The sequence below is a fragment of the Orbilia oligospora genome (genome assembly GCF_000225545.1).
Source record: "Orbilia oligospora ATCC 24927 unplaced genomic scaffold scaffold00054, whole genome shotgun sequence".
NCBI classification, from domain to species: Eukaryota; Fungi; Ascomycota; class Orbiliomycetes; order Orbiliales; family Orbiliaceae; genus Orbilia; species Orbilia oligospora.
In genome coordinates, this window is record NW_011645611.1 from 2,315,069 (window position 1) to 2,338,763 (window position 23,695).

A 23,695-nucleotide genomic window follows, 5' to 3' on the forward strand; every position below is an offset into this window, starting at 1 on the left:
GAGACAAGAAATGTGGACCAGCCAACATTTTGCATTTGACGCCTGGGTCTGGTCGAAGTGGGGGCCAACCGCAGAAGACAAACACATTTTCGGTAGGTACTCCCTAGGCAGTTAGGGTTAAGATTTCTCGAGGTGAATTAAATAAAATAAAATAATAAAATGATAAAGTAAAATAACTACTTCCTTCCTCTTCATTTTGAGGGGTTCGAATTTCGTGGGTTTCCATGCGGAAACCCTACTCACTGTCCAGGATATCGCAGGACGAGATGAAGAAAAAGGTTGTAGATGCGGAGACCAGTCCTGGTTTTGGTTGCTAGATTTGATACGTTTTCGGGTATCTCGGGACCCATGTACGAAGTTTGTAGATTTCCCCGTCTCGTCACCAATACTACTTCTATGAAATCATCGACTCATGCACCACGCAAAAGAGTTGACAAAGGGGTGGTACTACTTGTAGATGGTCTAAGCTCCACACCCTCCAGTTTCGCTAGCCCTCTTTTTTCCAATACGATTCTTTTTTTTGTTGGGTGTGCAGCTTGCATTACGCAGAAGTACAGCTGAACGGGACATCAGGCCATACGATATCGGATCCTCTCGATCGAGATGAATAGGATTTTCGGATGGCCACCTTTTTTATGTCCATATCTACATGGATGTGCATCTAAAATGCCTAACAGGAGAGGACGGAAATTGTCTGCTGCAGCAATTGCAACGCCCTCTGTTTTTTCTTCTGTCATATATGATCTATCACTTTTTTTATATTATTTTTTTTTCACCTTTTCACACCGGCCTTTCTTGGGGACTTCATTCTAGACTTCCTTCGTCCCCTGGTGCAAATCTAGTGATGAATTCCGGCCGGCAAATGCCATTTCAGTAACTCAATTCGAAAATCAAGCCAGCGTTGACCCAGTGGAATGCTCGAAACGACGCATCAAGAGAATCGGGACTAGTACCTCCTCCAACATGAAGAAAGTACTTACTTCCTTACAATGCACTGCTGCACCTGCACCAAGAAGAAAAAAACCTACAGGATGGGGTCGATGGAAGGCCAGGTTGTGTGGACCGCCCAGCCTAGTTTTTCCGAATTTTATGCCGACTCCATATTCCGATCCACAGGTCAAGAAATAAAATTCAAAGTGAACCACTGGATTGCTACGGGGCTCCCGAGGCGTTCTCCACAATGGTCTCCACCTTTTTGTCAAACCGACGACAGCTCATTGGCCATCCGAGACCGGGAATTAAGGGTGCAAAGGTGTTGGCGTTAGGGTTCTTGTTCCTTAGCTTGCGTAGTGATAGTGGTGGCCTCGGCCTGACTCCACCGAGAGGTTACAACATCGATATTTGGCTATTCGGATTTTCGAAACTGCTGACCAAAAAAATTAGTCAAAGACACCTCGGCAAACGGATTCTGGACCTGGATTCCTCGTACCAAGATCTCAGTTATTGGATTACTTCCCCAGCGTCACTGCCTACATCTCGCTTATTCAATGCAATGAAGCTAGCGCACGGTCTGGCACGCTGGTTCCGATGTGTCTCAGAAACTTCTACGGTTGGATACCCGAACTTCCAGGATAGAACAATGGAATACTGTACCTAATGACGACCTTCCCCGTCCGGTGGAATAGTGGGTTTTGGAGCATACTACTTAGTTTCCAACATTTCGAACTTGAGACCCTCAAATTAGTGTCTCTGTTGTAGGTGGTATAGTGTAGTAGCAGAGAGTGAAATTGTTGGATTCAGACGCTAATTGTTGATAATGTTGTGTCTGGACCATCCTCCTCCACTCTCCTTGCTTTGTGTTCGATGTATAACGGCCACTAAACCTACGCTCAAAGCGGCTAAGAAGACCTCCCTAGACGACTCGAAATTCGGGTTCTTCTTCCTCTTATTTTCTTTCTTTTCTTTTCTTTTCCTTTCTTTCCATAAGCTTGGGCGAAGTGAGGGGGCCTTTTCTTTTTGTCTCTGATACTCCCGTGATCTAACGTTCCTTGCCTCTTGCATAAGTGCGAGCCGCCTCATGATCAACCAATTAGCAAATTAGTCTTCACAAAGTTTATGCATCTATGAGCCAGATACTGGAAATGAACAGTCGAACAGGATTTAAAAGCTTGGTTCGTATCCAATCTGCTGAACCAGGTAAGTATAAGGCATGGAGCGTATCGTCCTGGCTGATCAAACTCGTTTAAGCCGTGCTAAAACCTGGCCGAAGGTGGGACAGCATCGCTCATCGGTTCAAAAATACTGTTTAAATTTAGTTAGCCGTCTGCGGTCCTCCTCCTCCTCCTCTAGCTCTTCAGCTGTACCATGTATCATATGTATGTTATGTAATGTATGTACATTACATAAGTACTTATTCAGTTACAGTTTCAATTACACTTACTTTTACTATTATTAAAAAGCAAATCCTATTATTGCTGTGCAACCATGGAACCTTTTAAACAAGACTCTTATTTCGGTTTCCCGAAGGTAGGTTCATATCGCCAAAGTGTTATAGATACGGCTCGCGATCTGATTGGTGGATATTTTATCGCGATGCTTCCACTTAAAACCTCACCCGGTCCAAGGCACACTCCACAGAAACTTCTTCCGCTTCCCTGACAGGAAGCAAAAATATAATTCTTCCTTGTCTCCCCCTCTCCACAGATCGTAATGAGGGATTCTTACCTGGTAACAGGTTGATCCCGAGCTTACGGAGCGAGAATTTAACCTTAACTGAACTCTCCCTCTCTGTGATATCCAGGAGACGGAAATACACAAAAAAGAAAAGAAGGAATGTAAAACGAGACCCCTCTTTTCTTGGGCTATATCTGCTGGATGTTATTGCATAAAATATAATATTGTATCGAAGGTACGGAGTAGTTAAGGCAGACTGGGACATGCCGGTGATACACTGTCTTCATGGTGTCTTGACCCTGTTACTACTATACTTTTGTGACTATATACATACATACATCGAGAAGGGAAATCTCCCTTTCCGGTTCTCATTGGCTGGGACAAAGCTTTCGTCTCCATACTTTTTTTTTGCGACTCCATGTCAATTATGTCAGGGTAATGTTTTATGTACTTAGCTAGTGGATCAATTTTTCCATTATCGTATTTCTGCGAGTGCATGTATGTATGTACGACAGCATACCAACCTCGGTACCAATACCGACAGCTCAGCGTTTGATGATTTTTGGCCGAAAGCAGAATTTTTTGAACCCATTCCATCTAGAATGATGTCGTCCAGGGCTGTACTAAGGTGGGAAAGAAAGAAGAAAAATTCCGAGGAGAAGATGTTTGCAAGCGCGGGGAGCACGGCCCATGTCTCATCTTCCAGTAACGGTGGGTTTAAGCTTTATGAGCTGAGAATATACCTTTTTTGAGATCTCAAAATAAAAAATAAAAAAAATAAAAATAAAAAAGATAATGGTCAAGCTGGTCACAAATCGACTATCTAAAGGTCTCGGCGTACACCGAAGAAATAGTTTCCGTAGTCTTCGCTGCCCTTTATTGCCTTCCATCCAAATCCGGGGACGTACAGACATCCCATGCTGAGCATTCCTTGTGACCCCCAACCATGTTGCTTCTCAAAAAACGATCTCATCTCTGGCTCATTGATGTATTTGTACCAATCGTGTGTCCCTCTGGGGACGATATGCAAGAGATCTTCCGCAATAAGCTTGGTGGTCATCCAGCTGCTCCAAGTCCTTGCAATAGTGCTGAGCACGATCCACCCACCTGGCCTCACATGCCGCATACATGTCTGTAGAAATGCGGCGGGGTATGGCACATGCTCCACCACTTCGAATAGGGTAATTAGATCGAACTGATGGTCAGGTGTATAGTCGTCTATTGACGAATTAATGTATTGTAATTTCTCGGATAACGTTGGGTCCTTCTTGGCGTGCGCTCGAGCAACTCCCAAAACCTGCTCGGATGGATCAAGTCCGATGACTTTGGCGGTGTTTGGTAGTCTTGCGACAGATTCTGAAAAAATACCACCACCGCAGCCGACATCAAGAACGGTCAGACCTCTAGACGAACCTTCCCCTCCCCCTTCCCCTGCATCTGTAGTCGCTTCGACAGGAATGCCCATTGACAAGCAATGTTTTGCGAAGTCGATTCTCATCGGGTTCATTAGATGGAGGAGTCGAGACGGCCCCTGTGCATCCCACCAGCTTGACGCAAGGGCGTCGAAATGTGATACCTCAACTGGATCTACTCCGCCTCCACCTGTTGGACGACCTGGGCTCCCTCCAATCCCTTGGTATGCTGACGTAGAGTTGTGCCTTGCATCGCGTGAGACCGGTTGTTGGAAGAAGGCATTAGCAATGGGTGAAGATCGACTAAGCTTTCTGAGGGCTGTCGAGCGGTAAGAAGGGGACAGATGCGCGCCGACCCGTAGCGTCCTCCCCAACATTGCTTTGCTGAGAAAAAAGGATTTTTTTCCTGAAATTATGAAAGGGATAAAATTGGTTACATGGTGTGGTTACGGGAAGGAAGGATGCTGGGGGAACTTGTCCCGAGACAATATTTTGATATCACGTGATATTGTTGGATATTTTTTTTGGGCGACTCCGTGCAACCTTCGACAACACGTTTTTCACGTGGCATTGTCGTCCTGTGGAGGGTTTCCATAATAAGTACCTTATATAACTACTTAAGTATATATATAGATATAAATATAAATACATTGGCCTCGAGGTTATCGTGAGAAAGTTAGATTATACATTATATAAGCCTGCCCGGTTTCCTCGATATAATCCGAAGCGTCCCCGTCAATGAAAACTCGATAGTGACGTCTTATCGTCAAACGTCGACAATCTTTTTATATAATATATTCCAAGACCTGGAAATTACTACTCGCTTTATTAAGGGCATGGATCATAGAACATAGTCGATCAAAAAAGTTTATATAACGCATTTATGAGGAGTTTTCAAATAAGTGCTAAATATATCAAGTAGCGGCTTAGATAAATTGCATCTTCGCGATAAACCCGTGATCAGTTCCAACCTATATAGCTATAGACCTCTCTTGTTCTAAATTCGAACCATAAAGTAATCCATAGCTGGCAAGAGTTTCCATATCTGGTATCACAACCCGCAGGCGGGATGTCAATTAAGTTATATATCTGTAGATCATTGAATTTTCAAGATAGACGATCATATAAACTGAAGACTTAGGGCTCCAGGACGGATGACTCTACTGAACACTGTATTGTAAAGCCCCCTTTAAATAATTGGTCTATAGGCCCGTAGACCCAATGTGATATTCTACCGTTAATTTCAATCTACATCAACCTTCAAGCTCCATACAAGCTTACACTCCTCGTTGGATAATAACCTGTTAGCAACAGTTACACCACCCTTCCGTTTCAATCTTCGCTTTGAGATTATATTCAAACAATTACCTAATCCCTTTCGTTTAATTAAACCTACGATCAGACATTTTCCCACAAAAATGGCGGATCATAATCAAGAAGCTAAGGAACGTATTATCTTATGCATCAACCGGGTAGCCCAGAAGATCACAGCGAAAAGAGTCGCCGCCCCAGCTGCAGCCGTGGCTCAAGCCTCAGATTCCAAGGCAAAGGAACCTGCCACTCCCGGAAATTCAGTCCCAACCACAGCTGAGTCGAGCGGCCAAAGTTCCTCGCCCACACTAGTTGACAGCTGCAGCGCGGCATCATGCACTCCAAAAACTTTCGTTGGAGGAAGAAGACGTGCCAGGCGCAATGCTACAACTGGCATTCCAGAGCTAGAGGAAACCAGCATTGATGGACTTCAAGTCTATTCTTGCAGGAATGGACAGGTTCCCAATATTAGCCTCATGGAGGACAGCCCACAGTTAACTTGGTCAGCGGGTTCGGGTCCAAAATTGCAGACTCTAAAAGCTCAAAGCCAGAGTTCCGATGGTCCCGCTGATCCGGACCATAAAGAATTGGATAAACCACTATCTGCATCAGCACCACCAGCACCATCCCCTCCAAAGTTGGGACATGAGACGTCCGAAGATCAAAGAACACCGGACCAGCCATTAGTCCCATCTTCATCACCAGCCCCGGAAATCGAGGAATCTGACGACGAGGCAATATCAGAAACTTCAACAATTACACCATCAGTTGCACCATTATCGCCCCAGCCACGCCAACTGGCTCCATTACTTCCGTCCTGGAGCCAAGTTGAACGATATGTTCTCACTATGCGAGAACAAGAACAACTTATTGACGGATTAGTCATTTCCCGCGCTAAATATCGAATGCTATTCCCCAGTGTCCCAGTGGAAACCCGAAATCGACTAGCTCAATCGAATATGGAACTGTCCCTCCGGCATGAAGTTTACCGGAAAATCAAAAAGGGATCAATGAGCAGAAGTGACTTTGATGGTCTTGTCGGAAGAGAGCATATTAGATTGGCAGAGATGGCTAATAATATCTTTACACCTAATCTAATTGCTAGTCGGGTGCTGAGCTTTGCACCATAAGTTGAAGTGGAGCTAGAGTGCATGTGAATTGCCCTCTACGGCGATTGCGGGGCGTATATTGTATATATACCTAATCTGGCGACCACAGCACCTATTCAAAGGAACATCATATGTCTAACCTGTGCACGCACCCCGGTTTCTACCCTTTGATTTTTGCCCTTTCCCCTGTATATACCTTTTTCGTTCATACCTATATGGACTTACCCGGTGTTTTTTTTTTTACCACAACGGTGTTTTGTTTTTTTGGTCTCTTTTAATATTCCTCCTTGTTACAACTACGCCTGCACGCATTCGGGCCCTTGCTGCCTCTTGTATATTTATATTAGTGTGGCTCGGATATTAATATATTGTTAAGGTTTATAGACTTGCAGTTTGGTATATATACTGAGGGTTACGTAGATTAACCGGGCCAGGTGAATCCTGGGCCGGGCAGCTAGCATCAAATCACGAACGACACGCAGTTAAGTAACTTATGGAACGAAATTGATATGATAAATACCACAAAGAAGATGGTCACGACTCCCATGAGTTTATGACGTCCCTCAGATTCCATTAATGTCCTATATAGAGAAGAAAAACGAAAAAAGGCGTTGAAACAATAAGAAAACAAGCTGAGGAGCCTTATATTGATAATGCATGTACACGAATAAAGTGGCGCGACGTGAAATAAAGGTAAAACAGGGAAGAAAGCAATTCGTAAGAGGGGTGGGGGAAAGCATAAGAACAAACACCATGATCAAAATGCGTAGCTGAATGCATGAGATCGCCGTGACCTTTTGTTGCTGTAAAAAAAAAGAAACATTCTCGGTTTTTAGAGGGTGCATTGGAAAGACGAATTAGAGTCCATTAGATGAAAGACAAAACGAGATAAGGAAAGTTATGCAGGTAACTGTTTGAACATGGGCGAGGATAAAGGGCGCGGCCTTCACTCGTTGGGAGGCTGAGGCCCAAAACGTTCCTTTCGCGCCTGGGTTTTGCTTTTACTAGGAGGCAGCGGTGGGCGCATCCAAGACTCCAAAGCTTGGTGTCTTTCGGATTGTAGGATTTGTTCAAATATTGTAGGTGGAGGTCGATGAGAATTACGCGTTGGTGATGGAGAAACCGATGATACCCCGTCAAAGCAAGGAATACGTGAAGGTCGAGGAGTTTGAGGAGCAGAATAAGAATTCGGGAGGGGCTTCTAGCTCGTCTGGCCATTGCCCGGCTTCTTTTTTCTTGCTTTGCGTGCAACGGTGCCGTTAGAACGATTATACTATTCCTCGCTCTTCTGTCTCTTCAACGGGTCATCATCCACGATTTCTCCATCCTCTCTCGTTCTCTTGCCAGTGGTCGGAGTGAAGGCTCGAGCCTGAGCGTTCATCAACGGATTCGGAGCGTTTTGCCCCGGAACAGGGATTCCAGATGGGGCAGGGGTTGGGTGTGATTGTGGTTGAACGGCGATACCAGCTGGCCCGCCTCGGCTCAGTCTATGGCCGAAAGCGCCGCGTCCCGCTGCTCCGCCCCGTGGCAATTGCGATTGTGGTTGACCTGCAGGACCGGCTCCGAATACAGCTTGAATGCTTTGCGGTTGTGGGATGCCAGGCTGCATGCCGCCGCGAGGAGCGCCGAATGCTCCTCTGATATTTCCTCCGCCTCTTGGAATGCCCGATTGGATGCCACCGCGCATATTCTTAATAGCACTTGGACCGGTTCCTTGGTTGCCGCCTGGTTGAGGGATACCACTAGGCTGTGCGAGTTGCTGGTGTTGCTGTGGAGTGTGTGATTGTCCGAAGGCAGGCGCAACTTGTGGGGTTTGCTGCCCAAATGCTGGAGGTGGTTGATTAGGGGTACTAGCCCGCTGCATGACACCGAAGGCAGGAGCGATGGGAGCACCGGGCTGAGGTAGCTGACTTGGAGGCGGGTGTCCGGGCGATTGCAAAGTAAGCTGAGCGCCGGGAGCGCCTTCGAGTGACTTGACCTTCTCAGTCAAGTCCTTATTCTTCTTTTCTAGCATTGATACCTGAACACGGGTCCTCATTTGCATCTCTTTGCGACCTGACTCACGGGCGTCTTCAAGTTTCTTCGTAATCTCTTGATCCCGGGTAAGAAGCTCCGCAGCATGTTTCTCCTTGAGGGCGTTGAGTTCGGCTTCATTGGATTCACCACCTGTAGCGGGTGCGGCAGGAGGTGGAGCCTGGGATGGATCGGAAGCAGGTAGCTCTTTCTTCGCAGCCTCAAGCTTCTCTGCAAATTCCTTGTCTAGCTTTTCCCTTTGCTGGGAAACGCGAGCCTCGACATTCTTCTTGATGATGGCTTTCATATTCTCTTCATGACGCTTCTGGGCAGCACTCGTGGTCTCGAGCTTTCTTTCAACCTCGGCGCGCTCCTTCTCGATGGTCTCAATCTTTTCTTGGGCGGTCTGAAGTTCGGTACGCAATTGAGCCTCGATTTCTGATAGGTCGCTGGATGGCGCCGCTGGTAGTGGTGGTGGTGCTTCTGCGCCTTCTGCAGCCGGTACTGCAGTCTTCGCGGCCTCAACACTAGCCTGTAGTTCAGCAACCTGGGTTCCAAGCTGCTCGTTAGCCGCCTTCAAATCCGCGATTTCCTTGTCCTTAACCGTTGCCACATCCGCAAGTTCCTTATCCTTAGCGGCAGTCATCTTGGACACGTGGTTGCGGGCACTTGCGGTATAGCTTTCACGTAATCGCCTCTTCTCCTCCTCAAACCTCTGTTTCTCTTCAGAGAGGCGCTGCTCAACAATGGCCTCAGTGTTGACCTCTTCGCTAGCCGGTTGACTAACACTGGTAGCAGCGGCGGCGGCGGCGGCAGCCGCGGCAGCCTTAGCCTCGATCTCCGGCAGTTTTTCAGAGATTCGGCGCTCAACCTCAGCCTCGATTTGCTCTGTAGAAACAGCTGGTGCATCTGTGGAAGGTGGCTGGGCTGCACGAGCGGCTGATAGTTGTGCCTCTAGGGACGAAGCTTGGCTACGGGCCTCCTCTAATCTCACATTGCAATCGGCCTATAGTTGATGTTAGCATCGATGATAATGTAATGGAGCATACTTCAAATGAACATACCAATTCCTGTGTTAGCCGTTGGATTTCCGCTGCCTGCTGTGTTTGATGTGCTTGGAATTGCTGCTGTAGGTTGTTCATTTCTGTTTCTAGGGCGGCACGGGCTTGATTGAGTGCCTCTTCGGAGTTTGCGGATGAAGATGTCGCAGCAGCCTGCGTCTGTTCAAGGGTTTGCTTGAGATCTGTGATCTCTCGCTTCTGCTCCTCAATCAGCTGTCTCCTGGCAGCCAGCTTCTCCTTCGTCTCAGCCACGAGCTTATCGAGTCTTGCCTTCCACTTCACCCCTTCTTTGGCAAGAAGATCAGCTGCCTCTGCACTCTTTGTCTGGATCTCCGTGCCACTAGCCTGGAGTCGGGCCTCAGAAGCAGCCAATTTGGCTTGTGTCTCTTGCAGTTCTTCCTGGACGGACTTAAGCTGGTCCTTTAGACCTTCAAGCTCGGCAGGGTCAATTCTCTGTTGATATTGCGTTAGACCTGACTCTAAAGGTACGAAAACTCAATGATACTCACGTCATATTTCTGTAAAATTTGGTTTGTCCGTGCCTTCCACCTTTCGTTGTCTTCTTGCAGTAACTTCATTTGTCCATCTTTAACTTCGACATCTCCTTCCAACATGGCAATCTTCTCTTCTAATGGCTCCATCTTCGCCTTGAGGTCTGCAGCCTCCTTCCTTAGTTGCTCAACCATACCCGCAAATTTGTCACGCTCGGCGCGGAGAGTAACATTGCTTTCACGAATAACAGTCAGCTCTCCCATTTTTTGCTTGATTTCCTCATTCTGAGCAGCAAGGCGCATTGCTTCTGTCTCCCTTGCCCGCTCCTCGGACAAAGTAACACGGACTTCATCAAGTTGCTTTCGGGTATGATCGAGTTGGACTTTAATCCTCTTGGCTTCCTGGGTTTGGAGCTCGAGTTGTACATCGACGATTTCTTTCTCACGGCGCAAGTAGGTAATGACTGCTCTGAGTTCCTCCAAAGACTGATCGGAGGTAGCAACTGCGAGTTCGCCAATTGCACGTTCGCGGTCCTTTTGGAGGTCTGCAATCTGTTGGCTGACAACCTCGAACTGGTCGTGAACAAGCTTATTCTGTTTGACGAGATCATCGCAGCGTGCCCGGACGTCTTTGAGCTCCTTCTCGTATGTTTCCTTTTGCGTCTCCCAGCTGGTAGCTGATGATTCAAGCATGGATCTTGCAGTTTCTGCTTCCGTTTTGAAGCCATGAACCTGCATCTTCAAGTTCGTGTACTCCGCGCGAATCTTCTGGAGAGCATCGGCTGCCTGGGCGTGTTTCATAAGTTCTTGTTCGTATGATTGCTGGGCTTCTTGGGCGATTTGGGCTTGTCGCTTGAGATCGTCTTGATGCCTCTTGCTTGTAACTATCTGGCTCTGAACCTCTTCTTTGAGACTGGCTATTTCGCTCTCCAGTAGTTTGAGCTGGTCATCCTTGATCCGAACATTCTCAGCTTGTTCTTGACGGAGGTTAGTAAGCTCTTCGTTGGATGTCTGTAGTTCGGCAGTGATTTCTTGCACGCGCTTTTCAAGGTCTTGAATTTTAGCCTGTTATGAAATTATTAGCATTTAATTTTCGGGTCGAAGGACAGCAAATATGGTGACTTACACTCTTTTCCTCGAGCTGCTGTTCGGTGTCCTGAACATATGTCTCATGAGATGCGTTGATACTTTCAAGGGCATCTTCACTACTCTGGCTGATCTCCTTATATTTTTCAACATCGGCTCGAGCGGATTCCAGGTCAGCCCTGGCTAACTCGAGGTTACGCGTAAGCTCACTCATTTCAATCTGGAGATCTTGTTCCCGACTGAGAGCCTCCTCCTCGACATTGTGATTATTCTGGGGTTGCAAGACGCTAATCTTCTCTTCGGCGGCTTTGAGGGAGATCTGTAACTCATCGACCCTGGACTGAAGATGGTCTTGGGTCGTCTTTGCGGCAACCATGCCCTCGCGGGCAGAAGCAAGGGCAGCGTTGACTTCGTCGATCTTCTTTTGGGCTGCGGTGGCTTCGGTATCCCGACGTAACTGGAGCTTCCGGGTTTCTTCAACTTCGTCAGTCAGTCGCTTCTTCGTAGATTCAAGCTCACCCTCGAGCCTTCCAAGTTGACTAGTGAGTCGTCTCTTCGATTCTATCTCTAGCTGTTCCTTCTCAGTCTGCATTGCTTGCAAGCTGTTGATCGTACTCTTTAGCTGGGCGCGTTCAGAGAGAAGAGTATCGTTATCTTTGGCCAAGCGCTCTTCGATATTTTTCCAAAGGTCCTTCTCTGCCTTAAGCTTGACATTGTCATTTCTCACACTATCGAGAATTGAGCGATTCTCCACAAGCTCTTGCTCAATCTGTTGGCTGCGAAGGTCCAATTTGGCATGAAGGTCCGACAGCTCTTGGTTGCGCTTCCGCAATTCACGGTTTTCGCTGTTCATCATTTCAAGATTGCCACCCAACATTTCGTATCGAGAAGCAGCCAATTCAAGCTGTCCGTTGATCCTAGTGAGTTGGATCTGCAATTCGTTCTTCTCATTCTGGACAACATTCGCCTGTTCACGTAGAGTCTTCTGGTCGGTGGAGGCCTCCATTTTGTATTGGTCGAAAGATTGTTGAAGTTCGCGGAGGAGTTGACCATAGTCTGTCTTGTCTGTTGTTTCAGGCTCGGTCCTGGTTGATTGTCGTAGGGCGTTGGTTTCATTGTCGGCTTGCATCTCGGCAGGAAGTTGATTGCGGTGTTGCAGCATTCTTCTAAACATATCACGCTCTCGAACGAATGTTTCGGCTCTCTTCTCAAGACTTCGGATTTCGTCGCGCATTCCGTCCAGAGTTTGCTGCATTTCCTGGAGCTCACGGGTCTTTGCACCTTCGGCCTCCATGCGCATCTGCACCTCGTGGTCTTCCAGCTGCTTGCCGACAGCACGGGCGGCACGTAGGAGTTCCGAATTCTGCTCTTGAAGCTCTTTGATATTCGCAAACACGACAAGACGCTCACTGATAAGTCGATCAGTGTCAGTTTGAGGCAGGCCCATACTAATTCCTTGTATAGCCATCTTTCTGAATCTAGCCTGGTCTGCAGCGGACATCGGGCCCATGCCTTGACTGAGGTGCTGAACTTCTGCAAGTAAGAACTGAATCTGAGATCCAGAATCCCTGATTTCTACATAGTGTTAGTGTTGTTTTCATATATTTAGTGGGACCTATGGACTTACGCTGTTTCAGAGATTCGATCTGTTTAGTATCTTCTTTCAGTTGTTTTTTCAAAGACTTGAGCTCCTTCGTGCCGCGTTCATTATTGTTATTGGCTTCTTGTAACAGCTCACTCAATATTACGATCTCTTCTGCGGCCCTGTCGAGTTCCGCTTTCTGGTTTTCGAATTCGGGTCCTTTGTCCTCCAACTCGTGGATAAGCTCGTCGAAACTTTCCTGGAGTCGCTGGTTACGATTATTGGCGGCCTCAAGTTCACGCTTAACAGCAGCATAATCCGTATAAACCTCTGTAAGTGACATGCCGGATTTCTGGGACATGACGATAGCATGCGCAGCGGGCGACACAAGGTGGCGTTCGGGTGTACCTGTACCTCTTACAGGCGTCATAGCGTTTCTTCCTCGTCTGCTTGCAGCGGGCGACTGGGCGATAGGTTGGATCGCCCCAGAGGCGTACAAACCAAGGTCGGTCTCAAGGCGCTCAATTTGGACTTCTAGTTCCTGAATCTTTTTGTGGAGTACACCTTGTTCTTCCTTGAGGGCTTCGTTGAGAGCCTGAACCCTTCCAACCTCCTCGGCTGTTTGGGACTGTTGCTGCTCTCTCAAGTCTTCAAGTTGTTTGATGCGGTCTCTAGCAGACTTGGTGCTGTTCTCCCAAAGGTCGGCGAGCCGCTTGGCGTTGGATATTTCTGTTCTGAAGTCATCTTCACGAGATGCAAGGTCTTCGGTGAGAGCCTTGATCTTCAATTGAGATTCCTCGACCTTGTGACAGACCTCCTCGTATCTCTTCGTCAGGGAGTTGGCTTTTTGTTCGGCCATGTGGGATTTTGACTGAGCATCCTCTAGGTTTCTCTCGAGCTGACTAACTTGAGCCGAGCGCTCCTTTCGGTATTTGGAATGTTCGGTCTGCTTGATCGACAACTCATTTTCAAGCCATTCGTTGTTCTTTTTAACAATTTCGAGTTCCTGTCTGATAGTCTGTTCACGGAATTTGGCTGAAGTCTGGGCAGACTCAGCTTGCTGGGCCCTGGACTCAACGGTACTGATTTCGCGGCGTAGCTCGAGGATTTTTGTCTGCTGTCGGCTGTATTCAGCTTGAACGTCGTCAATCTCATTGAGTTTCCGAGTGTAGGCTTCCAAGGTCTCTCGTTTCTCAGACTCCAAAGTAGAGATTCGGGCTTTGAGGGTACGGGTTTCTTCGGTAGACGAGGATGTGCTGGTTCGGAGATGGCTTAGGTCGGCTTCGAGGGTACGACACTTGGTTTCTGTACAGTTATGGCTGGTTAGCAACTTCTGAAACGATAAATGTAAAGGAGGATAGAGGGGTATCTGTGGTTACCAAATTCAGCAACCTGCTTTCGCAAATCCTGAGTTTCTGTTTGTGAGGTTTCCATTCTAGCCTTCATATTATTAACCCGGGCATTCGAGGTACGGGTGTTCTGCTCCAATTCCACTTCCAAACGCAGTTTGTCGGCCTTAAGCTCATCGTGAAAGCGAGCCTTCGTTGTAACAGCCTCAAGAATGGCCGTGACGAACGATTCACTGATTCCAGCGAGGGATTCGATGGTCACTTGAGGAAGTTCCAAGAAGGCTGAAATTTTTGGGATGTCATAATTCCCTGGCGTCAGTTGCGACGTTTGTATGGGAGGAACGTCAACCTCCATCATGGCGGTATTCTGAGGACCAGAATCGTATAGATTAGTTGTTATAAGTGTGAAGGACTATGTTCGTAGGTGAGCCAAAAGAGCTGATAGCGGTGTAAGGGTGGTGATGAAATTTCGGGGTTGAGGTTGAGGACGCGCCTGCACGTTTGTGGTTTTGATGTTTGTTGTTTTACCAAGTGAGAAGGAATCAATAACCGGCAAAGCAGGAGAGAAGGAGCGGAAGAAGGTAAGTGAAGTAGTAGCAAGTTAATACTGATGCTAGAATTTTGATTATCCGACGCGAACGGGAGATGATACGCTCGTGGGGATAGGTGATGGCGAGATGATGAGGTTGGAGGTTGGTGGAGGAGGGTTGGAAGACGTGTGTGTGGTGTTTAGTTTGGGTCCATTAATTTCGTTGCTGGCGGGAAACTCAATTGATCGGTTGCAAGGATCCAAAAAAAAACCATAGCCACCACCACCACCACCACCACCACCACCACCATGACGAACGATATCAATATGATACTACAAGACTTCAGGCGCCAAACTAACATCATAAGAGGGCAAGATTAAATTTTACACGGCAAGCAACCAAGTAGGTAGCTGGAAGACCCATTGATTTGATATATTATTGTATATAGACACATCGAAAGAAACGTTTCGAAACCTAAATCATCTTCTTATCTTGACAGATACAACGCCTCTATCTACACCTACGCACCCCAGACCCAATTTAAGTAAAGAACCCATATATACCGGCTTGAAAAGTTCCCAACGAACGCTACAGTTAGGATGAGCATGCTCGATACCGTGTATAAAGCCAAATATCAAAAGGACAAATGTCCCGAGGAGTAAACTAGTACACCGGCTTTTCAATACCATCAACAGGCCAATGCAAAATCGAACAAAAATAAAATAACAAGATGCCAAAAACACAAACCGCCAAAACAATGCTGATGAATACTTCTAAGTTTTTGGGCACCTATAGACGTCATGCTATCATGCGAGGCTAGATATTATGTATGTACAGAAATTACTTTGCCGCAGTTGCTAAAAGATTAATAGTTATTATGATTGCCTCGAACCGCGATATTGTTTTGTCTTGGAAGGATCATTCTTGGGCAAAGCTATGTCGCTGGGAATATTCCGGGCTTGAGAACTCAATTAATCATCTCGTTTCTCTCCGGCATACTTGGCAAACAAAGCGGGGCTCCGGGGGCGCTCAGATATCGGGCTAGAAATACCTAGGGCTGTTGAAGGGGCAAGATTCATTCGCAACGAACCGACTCTCTCAAGCCTCGGCTTCTGCTCCGGAGGAGGGTAGATTGGCTCCGTCGTCGTTTTCTCTAAAGGGACGTATACTGGTTGTTTGGAGTCATCGGTTCTGGAGTAGAGGTAGGTCGCGAAGAGAACGACCATGGAACCAATGAGGAACTGATATTACGAAGGATGGATGTTAGAACCAAGATATATTCTTGCCACACGTGGGGATATTCGCTTACCTGCATGGAAAGTTGAAAATCGAAAAAGTAAATACTGGCGACACAGCTTAATATAATACTGATACTCGTGGCGAAATTCTTCGCGATATTGTCGGCATAGTTGACACACAAGGCGACAACGATACCTCCGAGCGCTTGGAAGCCAATAGCTGTCCATACAACTCCATTGTAGCCATCGAAGAAACCCCGTCTTGCAATTTCAGCTCCATCCTTCCAAGCAACCCCAATAAAGAAAGCCGGAAATAAGGAATAAAAGGACAACTGAATGTTCCGAACCCAAAGAGTCGCCGAATTGCCTTTCAGGACCTTTTCGAAGTAGACACCAGCCAATCCGGAGATAGTACACGCAACGATAACTGCCGATAGACCAAGAGATCGATTCATTTGCGAGGCTGGATCGTTATCCTTGTGAATGCCGTCGTAGGTAGCGGACCTATTCTCGATAAGATCACGAATAGCTTTCAAAGTTGATTTTGCCCCTTCACCAGATGCGTCCGGGCCGGGTGACGGGAGTTGGACGATAGCCACCCCAAGGGTTAACAGGACCAAAGAGACCCATCGCCGAGCAGACAGTTTACGACCAAGCATGCTAACGCTGAACAAGGCTGTGGTAAGGATTTTGAGTTGATATGTCACCTGGAAAGTTGCCGCATCGAGATTGGAGACCGCCACATATTGCAGACTGTTCTGCAAGGTGTACAGTGCCGCCGGGATAGCAAGTTTCCAACTATCGGTTTTGAACACTTCATTGTAAACGGTTGTAGCAGTTGCGAACCAGCTTGTATGCGGACCATCCCGGTTGGACTGATCATGAAGGGCGACAAGAGAACAGATGAGAAATTTGATGACTTCATTCATAAGGACTGCGGTAGAGGTAAGGTATCGGCCACCAGGAGACGAAGGCATAATCCGTGAATAGTGCATGATCTATTTGTAATTCCCAAAGTACGTCAGTCGGCGACTTCCGTCACCCAAAGAAGGAGAGAGCATGTCGTACCAATATCAGCGCCGAATTTTGAAATGTGAGCTACTCCCAAGCCTTGTCAGTCATGACATCCGTAGAAAGGCCAGAACGTATGGGAACCATCGTTACGCACGGTGACAAGGGAGACGTGCTTCATGGGAATCCCCATGAAGTATGCTTTCCTCGCGTTATCAACCATCTTTGCCGTTGGTACAGCCTACGAGGAGGCGGGAAATCCGGGGAACTAAATCCTTCTCCCCTCCCTTCCTTCCTATGAACAGGAATGATCCAGGCCTGTCTACCGGTCGTCAAGGAGAAAAAAGTGGTGTTTCGGTCGAGACGCGATCGTGCGCAAGATATTACGTTTTCCGAGTTTGTTTTTTGCGAGAAAAAAAGGTGGGAAATCGTCGGAAGGCTTCGAGTTTTTGCAGGGACTCGATAAACAGATAGTTGAAGAGATGTGGAAGAGAGAGGATGATCAAGAGAAGTGGTGACAATGGTTACGAGAATTTAGGTGGGAAAAGGAGTGTGTACTTCGGCCAAATACGCACAGCCGCCCCTTGCCAGTGATGTTAACGTTACTTCTGGTCTAAAATGGCCCGTTCAGGAACGCAGGGTCCGTAACAGATTCTATGGACGAGAGGAAACAATATTAATAGCCAGTTGGATTATAACCAAAATTAATAATGGCTGGGAGTGTCCGGATTTCGATTCAATCCATTCAAGCAAGACAAGCTCCGACGACAGCTAGCTGCAAAATAGCAGGTGGGAGTTACACTAGGAGATATGCTTCAACTTTCGCTATTGGACTGCCTGCGGAATTGAGTTAAAATTTAAAAGGCAGCCCACAAACTACCGAGAATGCAAATGCAATTCCAAAAGCTAGTACTTGTACTAGGTACTTTGGACTTACCTGTAATTATACCTGCGTACAGAGTATATACTAAGTACCTGCTTGCTTCACAAACTATCTGGGCAGGCCTTGGCGGTGAGGCTGTCGGACATACATCTATCTAGTAGTACTAAGTAAGTAAGTATCTATGACATAGCTAGTATAGTCCTGTTTGCCTCTATGCATTTGAATTACTTGTAATTCAGTACAATAGCTTCTATGGATCCACCGGTTGGCCTTGTCTTACTAGCCGCCTTGCTTGGTATCCGCATTCCCGGATATATATCTGAAATCTGTCCATCGGTGCTACATAACAGGAGGCAACATGCAACATCGTGAGTAAACCCTGGCTTCGGCTTGCAAGCCTGCACTTGTGCAGCTGTGGCGGTGAAATACCGACATGTCAGTGGCCGTGGCCTCACAGCTGCTAGGTGCCACAAACCACCAAGTCCCTGAAGCTTAGTAGTAGCGTACGTATACCGTACACTAATATTATATATATACATCTCGTATAACATCGTATATCTTGATTTCCAGAAAAGTATAAAAATTTGAATGTAAGAATTAAATTCAACGGGACCTAGTTACCCACCTAGGCCAATATTTGCGGATACCATTCCCATTAATTTGCATTGATGTGTGCAGATACGTATATACGTTTATCATAATCGATAATCCTATCATGATCATGAGGCTGTCTACCAATTATATATAATTAAATTAGCCCAGCTGTTCTGCAGTGTACGGACTAGTTATAGTACTGCAGGGCAAAAATCCAATAGATCGGTGCAGCTAGTACGGGTATACTACAGATGCAGCAGCAGACCAGATCTGGTTTCATTGGTTCAAACTACTATCCTGTGTCAGTTAGTTGATTCCAAAACGACCGTTTTCATATCACATCTTATATAGATGTGCATCGATGCGTTTTATATATATAAATCGATACAACATCCAACATTTTGTCTCGTATGTTAAGTTAAATAGGTATCAAGAGATATATACATACTTGCAATTGGATAGGATGCACGACGCTAGTCACTAAACTGAGGCGACCCCCAGAAATTCCGAGTATTCACGCTTGACGAGAACCTCCCACACACCGATATGGCTTCCGGTGCCGACACATGCAAAGAAAAGGCGTTCCATTGCATCCCGACCACCTCATTATATTATCTCATAGCTTCAAGTATCCCTTTTGTACACTTAGCTAGCGCTGGCCAACGGGAACTGACCGGTACCGGCAGTTAGATTTATTCACCGGTACTGTTGGCAAAAAAAAAAAAACCACCCGCGCTCGCTGCTGAATCGATCAAGCCTAAACTTCGGGGATGCATCATGCATCAATCAACTTATCAAATTATCTAATTCTTTCATTCATTCAGCATACACAGACAGGCTAAGTACCTAGTTCGATGGTGATATCGCCCTTTGTTACCCGACCTGATCGTTTCAATTGAACTGAATCCAATCGAATCCAATTGAAACAGTAACGAAATTGCTCTGACATCAGCCCATCTCATCATATCCCTCGCTTGAAAATTCTTGGATAATCTCTCGCCACAGCCACGATATGCCATGCCACGAACGCAGAAATGGTCAAGGGTGAGGGACCCTCCTGTGTAGAGGAATGCAGTCCACCCGTAACGGAGATAACATCGTCATTTTACCAGGTTCTTTGTGGATCGAAAAGCTTAGTCTCTGTGAAAAACAGAGTTCTCTGGTTCGAAAGCAGCTGAGATGCCTGGTGCATACTTTTAGCTTGTTTCTGTTACTTAGCTGGAGTACTTAAACACTTAATTGACACCAGATTTTGAGGTCATTGTCACCTTTAAAATTTATAACTTTGACGTATTTCACGTATTTCACGTATTTCTCCAGACTGCTCTGCAAACCTTCTCCGACACTAGCACGCCGGGGGGGGATTATTCAATTCTCTTCTCCAATTTAAAGTTAAAAGTACTCTACTCGGGGATTTTACACTAGCACTATTTCTTTTTTTTTCAAATCTTTTCTTTTTTATAGAAGTATACATATCAATTTAATTTTTCGAATCAATCGATCGAGACCACGATTTCTCATCGATTGGTGTCATCAGCAGCATAATATTTATTCGACTACCTACGTTCGCTCTCTCTTTCTTCATTTATTTACTTTCGACTCCCTTCTTCCCCACTATACCGCATACAAACAAAAAAACAATTGTCGAACGATTTCAAACTCTCATTGGAAGTGACCAGCGTATCCGACACTTAACCTCCTTTACCAATTGCCAGCTGTTCATAATTAACCACGCTTAACCTGTACTTAATTGTTGGCCGGAGAGTTGCATAGCCGGTGATACACACACTCCAGTCCTTTGCGGCATATCGACACCGAGTTCGAATTCGCCTTGCCGCAAGCCTTGAACAAACCCCCCAAACGTCGGGCAGTGGACCCATCGACACTTCTACTTATCTTCCTCTCTTACTTCACCGTATCGCCATTAAAAGTCCAGCTCAATGTGTAAGTGAAATTTGATTTCCCCTTCAATTTTTCCAGGAGAATTTCAAGTACAATTTCCTCCTTTATTCTCCCCCGGATCAAGTCATTATTTTTCTCCTTCACAACACGATGGATTTTTCTCGGCTACTTTTGGATACCCGCTGGTAATTAAGTACTTGGCGAGAGACCCAAGATGGCGAGGCAGAGTGAAGGCGCACCGAATCGATTTCCCAGCGTTCCTGAATTCGCTGTCCTTTATTTCGTTTGCTACAGCCCTCCACAACAGCACGTGGGTCCTAATTCATGATCGACTAGGATGAGGAAATATGCTCCGTCGAGGAGATATATCTGTTGCCAGTCGTCTGCATTTTCGCTTTTCGTTGACTTGCATGCACATGTATCTTGTCCTCCCGGCCCTTTACAAACTTTTGTCTGACATTTGTTTGTTGGGTGACTTATGGATGACTTCATGCAGCTGTGATCATACGCCTCAAGCAAGCTCACCGCTCCAGTGATACTTGGGAATGATCCATGCCTGTCAGAACAAGGTTATGCTCTGTTCTCGCACCTAGAGTGTGGGGTCTTTTAGATCTGATTCAAATGGTCTTTTCGATCGGTTATTTGGTTGAAAACAGTTAGCAATAATCCGTCGAAAGAGTGTTTGGACTGGGTCTAGCCATGGGCCAACAGATCGACTCGAGTTAAGCAGGCGCTGGCCTGCTCGTTTGAGCTGTCGTCGGAGTATTAAAGTTTCGTTTGCACAGCCCCTCTCTCCTCTCTCCATGCGCAAGATATATGCTGGCTTTGCTTTGCTTTGCATTCCCCGCGTATGTAAAACAAGGCCTGCAAAGTGACAAAGGGGAAAAACCTTTCGCCTGCCTTGTCTTTGTTTTTTTTTCCTTTTCCTTTTGCGAAACGTGCATGAAGCAGATGGGATAATAAGGGAGCGAGAAACTGCAAGTTTGTTCGTTGTTGGCGTGGTAAGAGTTAGTATTCACTGCTTATCGAACGTTAACAGCCGGCCAAATATAATTGTGTTTGCGCTGGGGCGGCCCTGAGCGATAATAATCTGTCGCTGGCCTTCGCACATCATACTTTTTATTAAGTACCGGACCTACTTCTTCACTGCTACTTACTTTATACCCCCATTCATCCTATCGCAAAACACTTCCCGCTTCTCCCCCACACAATATCAACATCAACCTTGCCTCCCTATGATACACCGAACTCTTAATATCAATAAATATCTAATGAAGTTCTGGGCTGGGTCCCGGAAAGCCTTACAGTCCAACTGAAACGGTCTGCCTCACGCCGTTCATCTTTCGCCTGGCTCTTTGAAGACTCACAACAGCCCGACAATATGGCTCCTCCCCGAGATCCAGAGGCCGGTACCAACGGCATCAACGGTCACACTAACGAACATACACCGTTACTCGGGTCTACCGTCCGAAGCGACGATAACTTTGTCAAGCGACATGCGAAGGAAGGCTGGAATGCGACTATGTCCGTGCTAACTAGCAAGTAAGTGGACTACTATTAAGGCTGTTGTTCCGAACTGCGTTATTGGCTTGGACCCTTGTCTTGCTAACATAAATTTGACTTATAGTTACGTCAATGTTCTGCTTGTCTTTGTGCCAATCGGGATCATTGCTGGTATGTTCGAATGGGCACCCATCACAATCTTCACCCTCAACTTCCTTGCCATCGTTCCCCTTGCCGCCCTCCTCAGTTACGCTACAGAAGAAATCTCCCTTTATGTCGGTCAGACTTTGGGTGGATTACTTAATGCTACATTCGGAAATGCCGTCGAGTTGATTGTAAGTCCGAGACTTTTTGTCCTATTCTTTGGCTACCTCTTGTTAATCTGAATCGTTTCATAGGTCAGCATCGTCGCTCTGCAAAAAAATGAAATCCGTATCGTCCAGGCTAGCATGCTCGGTAGCATCCTTTCCAACATCCTATTGGTCCTCGGATGCTGCTTTTTGTTCGGTGGAATCAAGTACAAGGAACAGACCTTCAACTCTACCGTCGCTTCCACCATGTCTTCTCTTATGGCTGTTGCTGCCGGTTCCCTCATCATCCCCGCCGCTCTTTATAACAGTTTCAACAACAATATCGACCCTATCAAGAACCCGGAACAATATGCATCCCATAATTCCAGCATTCTCCTCCTTTCTCGTGGAGCATCTATCGTTCTACTCATCCTCTACATCCTCTACCTTTTCTTCCAACTCAAGACGCATACCAATTTGTTTGCCGATGAGCAAGACGAAGAGGAAGAAACCGAGACACCTACCCTTTCCGTCTGGAGTGCTGGATTGGTCCTAGTGATTGTCACCTTCATGGTCGCTATCTGTGCCGAGTACCTTGTCGACAGCATCGATAGCATAGTCGCGACAACGAATATTTCGAAGACTTTTATTGGTTTAATTCTTCTGCCGATTGTCGGAAATGCAGCTGAGCATGTAACTGCCGTTGTCGTCGCCACCAAGAACAAGATGGACCTCGCCATCGGTGTTGCTATCGGTAGCAGCTTGCAAATCGCTATTCTCGTGACCCCATTCCTCGTTATTCTTGGCTGGATCATGGGCCGTGAGATGAGCTTGTTCTTCCAAACATTCGAAACAACAGTTTTCTTTGTTTCCGTTCTAATTACTAATTATTTGATCCAAGATGGCAAGTCCAATTACTTGGAGGGAGCTATGCTACTTGGAACGTACGTATCTGATTCTCTTCTACGTGTGAACCGACATAAATGCTGACTTATTACCTTGATAGTTACATCATTATCGGGCTATCTTTTTACGTCTACCCCGATAACGAACAGGGCAAAGGACCTGGTATCCCCATCCCATAAGAGGAGGGAACTGATATAAACCAGAATTACTTTCTTTTGTGAATCCTTATCTTTCTTTTCTTTCTCTCCTTCAAATCTATAGGGTGTCTGGTTCTCTTTTTTCTTTTTTCTTTTTTGTCTTTGGTTTCTATCCTTTGTATCATTAGCTTTTGCTGGGAGTACTCTGAGTAATTTTTTCCTTTATTTTCCTTCTCGCTTCTCCTTTTTTTTTTTATATTTTGCTTACTCGCTTCATTTCAGTATATTTCTCAATTCTTATCTACAAAACTTTGTTGGGTCGGTTCCCTTTGTTTTCTGAGATTGCAAAATCATCTAAGTCCGGGAGATGAGAAGAAAAGCTCGATGACGGTGGCTGGTACAAACTCGAGGACTAACCCTCGTTCAAAATCAGATTTTCAAAAAAAAAACCCCCCCATATTATTGTATAGCGAGCTTAAAAATGACATTTCAAGAAAAGCCCATCCATACGTGCCAGGACGGTTGAATCATCAAGCTTGTGACCTTATCGCATTATCAGATGCGTGGTCCCTGAGCATGCAAGCTCAGGTGGTCAGATACGCCTAACCGTGCCACTTAAATTCAATTCCACATTCTAGCTTAACAAACCCCAGTCTCAGATCGAGGCTACCAAT

General features: G+C 46.3%; 6 protein-coding genes across 6 annotated transcripts; 3 read left to right on the top strand and 3 right to left on the bottom strand.

Annotated features, from left to right (window-relative positions):
* Positions 1-1,180: 1,180 nt before the first annotated feature.
* Positions 1,181-1,597, top strand: AOL_s00054g701 (uncharacterized protein; the record flags this gene model as incomplete). Its single annotated transcript, XM_011122017.1, has 1 exon — positions 1,181-1,597. The coding sequence occupies one exon, from the start codon at positions 1,181-1,183 to the stop codon at positions 1,595-1,597; it is 417 nt and encodes a 138-aa protein (XP_011120319.1).
* A 1,839-nt stretch (positions 1,598-3,436) lies between these two features.
* Positions 3,437-4,402, bottom strand: AOL_s00054g702 (uncharacterized protein; the record flags this gene model as incomplete). The annotated part of the gene is made up of 1 exon (XM_011122018.1): positions 3,437-4,402. One exon carries the CDS (start codon positions 4,400-4,402, stop codon positions 3,437-3,439), a length of 966 nt encoding a protein of 321 aa, XP_011120320.1.
* Positions 4,403-5,443: 1,041 nt separating this feature from the next.
* AOL_s00054g703 (uncharacterized protein) lies at positions 5,444-6,466 on the top strand (the record flags this gene model as incomplete). Its single annotated transcript, XM_011122019.1, has 1 exon — positions 5,444-6,466. One exon carries the CDS (start codon positions 5,444-5,446, stop codon positions 6,464-6,466), a length of 1,023 nt encoding a protein of 340 aa, XP_011120321.1.
* Positions 6,467-7,718: 1,252 nt separating this feature from the next.
* On the bottom strand, positions 7,719-14,382 carry AOL_s00054g704 (uncharacterized protein; the record flags this gene model as incomplete). The annotated part of the gene is made up of 6 exons (XM_011122020.1): positions 7,719-9,464; positions 9,523-9,972; positions 10,029-11,075; positions 11,137-12,671; positions 12,724-13,983; positions 14,058-14,382. The coding sequence occupies 6 exons, from the start codon at positions 14,380-14,382 to the stop codon at positions 7,719-7,721; spliced, it is 6,363 nt and encodes a 2,120-aa protein (XP_011120322.1).
* A 1,146-nt stretch (positions 14,383-15,528) lies between these two features.
* AOL_s00054g705 (uncharacterized protein) lies at positions 15,529-17,029 on the bottom strand (the record flags this gene model as incomplete). Its single annotated transcript, XM_011122021.1, has 4 exons — positions 15,529-15,798; positions 15,867-16,793; positions 16,864-16,893; positions 16,964-17,029. 4 exons carry the CDS (start codon positions 17,027-17,029, stop codon positions 15,529-15,531), a joined length of 1,293 nt encoding a protein of 430 aa, XP_011120323.1.
* Positions 17,030-21,566: 4,537 nt separating this feature from the next.
* AOL_s00054g706 (uncharacterized protein) lies at positions 21,567-23,063 on the top strand (the record flags this gene model as incomplete). Its single annotated transcript, XM_011122022.1, has 4 exons — positions 21,567-21,727; positions 21,813-22,023; positions 22,087-22,922; positions 22,985-23,063. 4 exons carry the CDS (start codon positions 21,567-21,569, stop codon positions 23,061-23,063), a joined length of 1,287 nt encoding a protein of 428 aa, XP_011120324.1.
* Between the last annotated feature and the right edge of the window lie 632 nt (positions 23,064-23,695).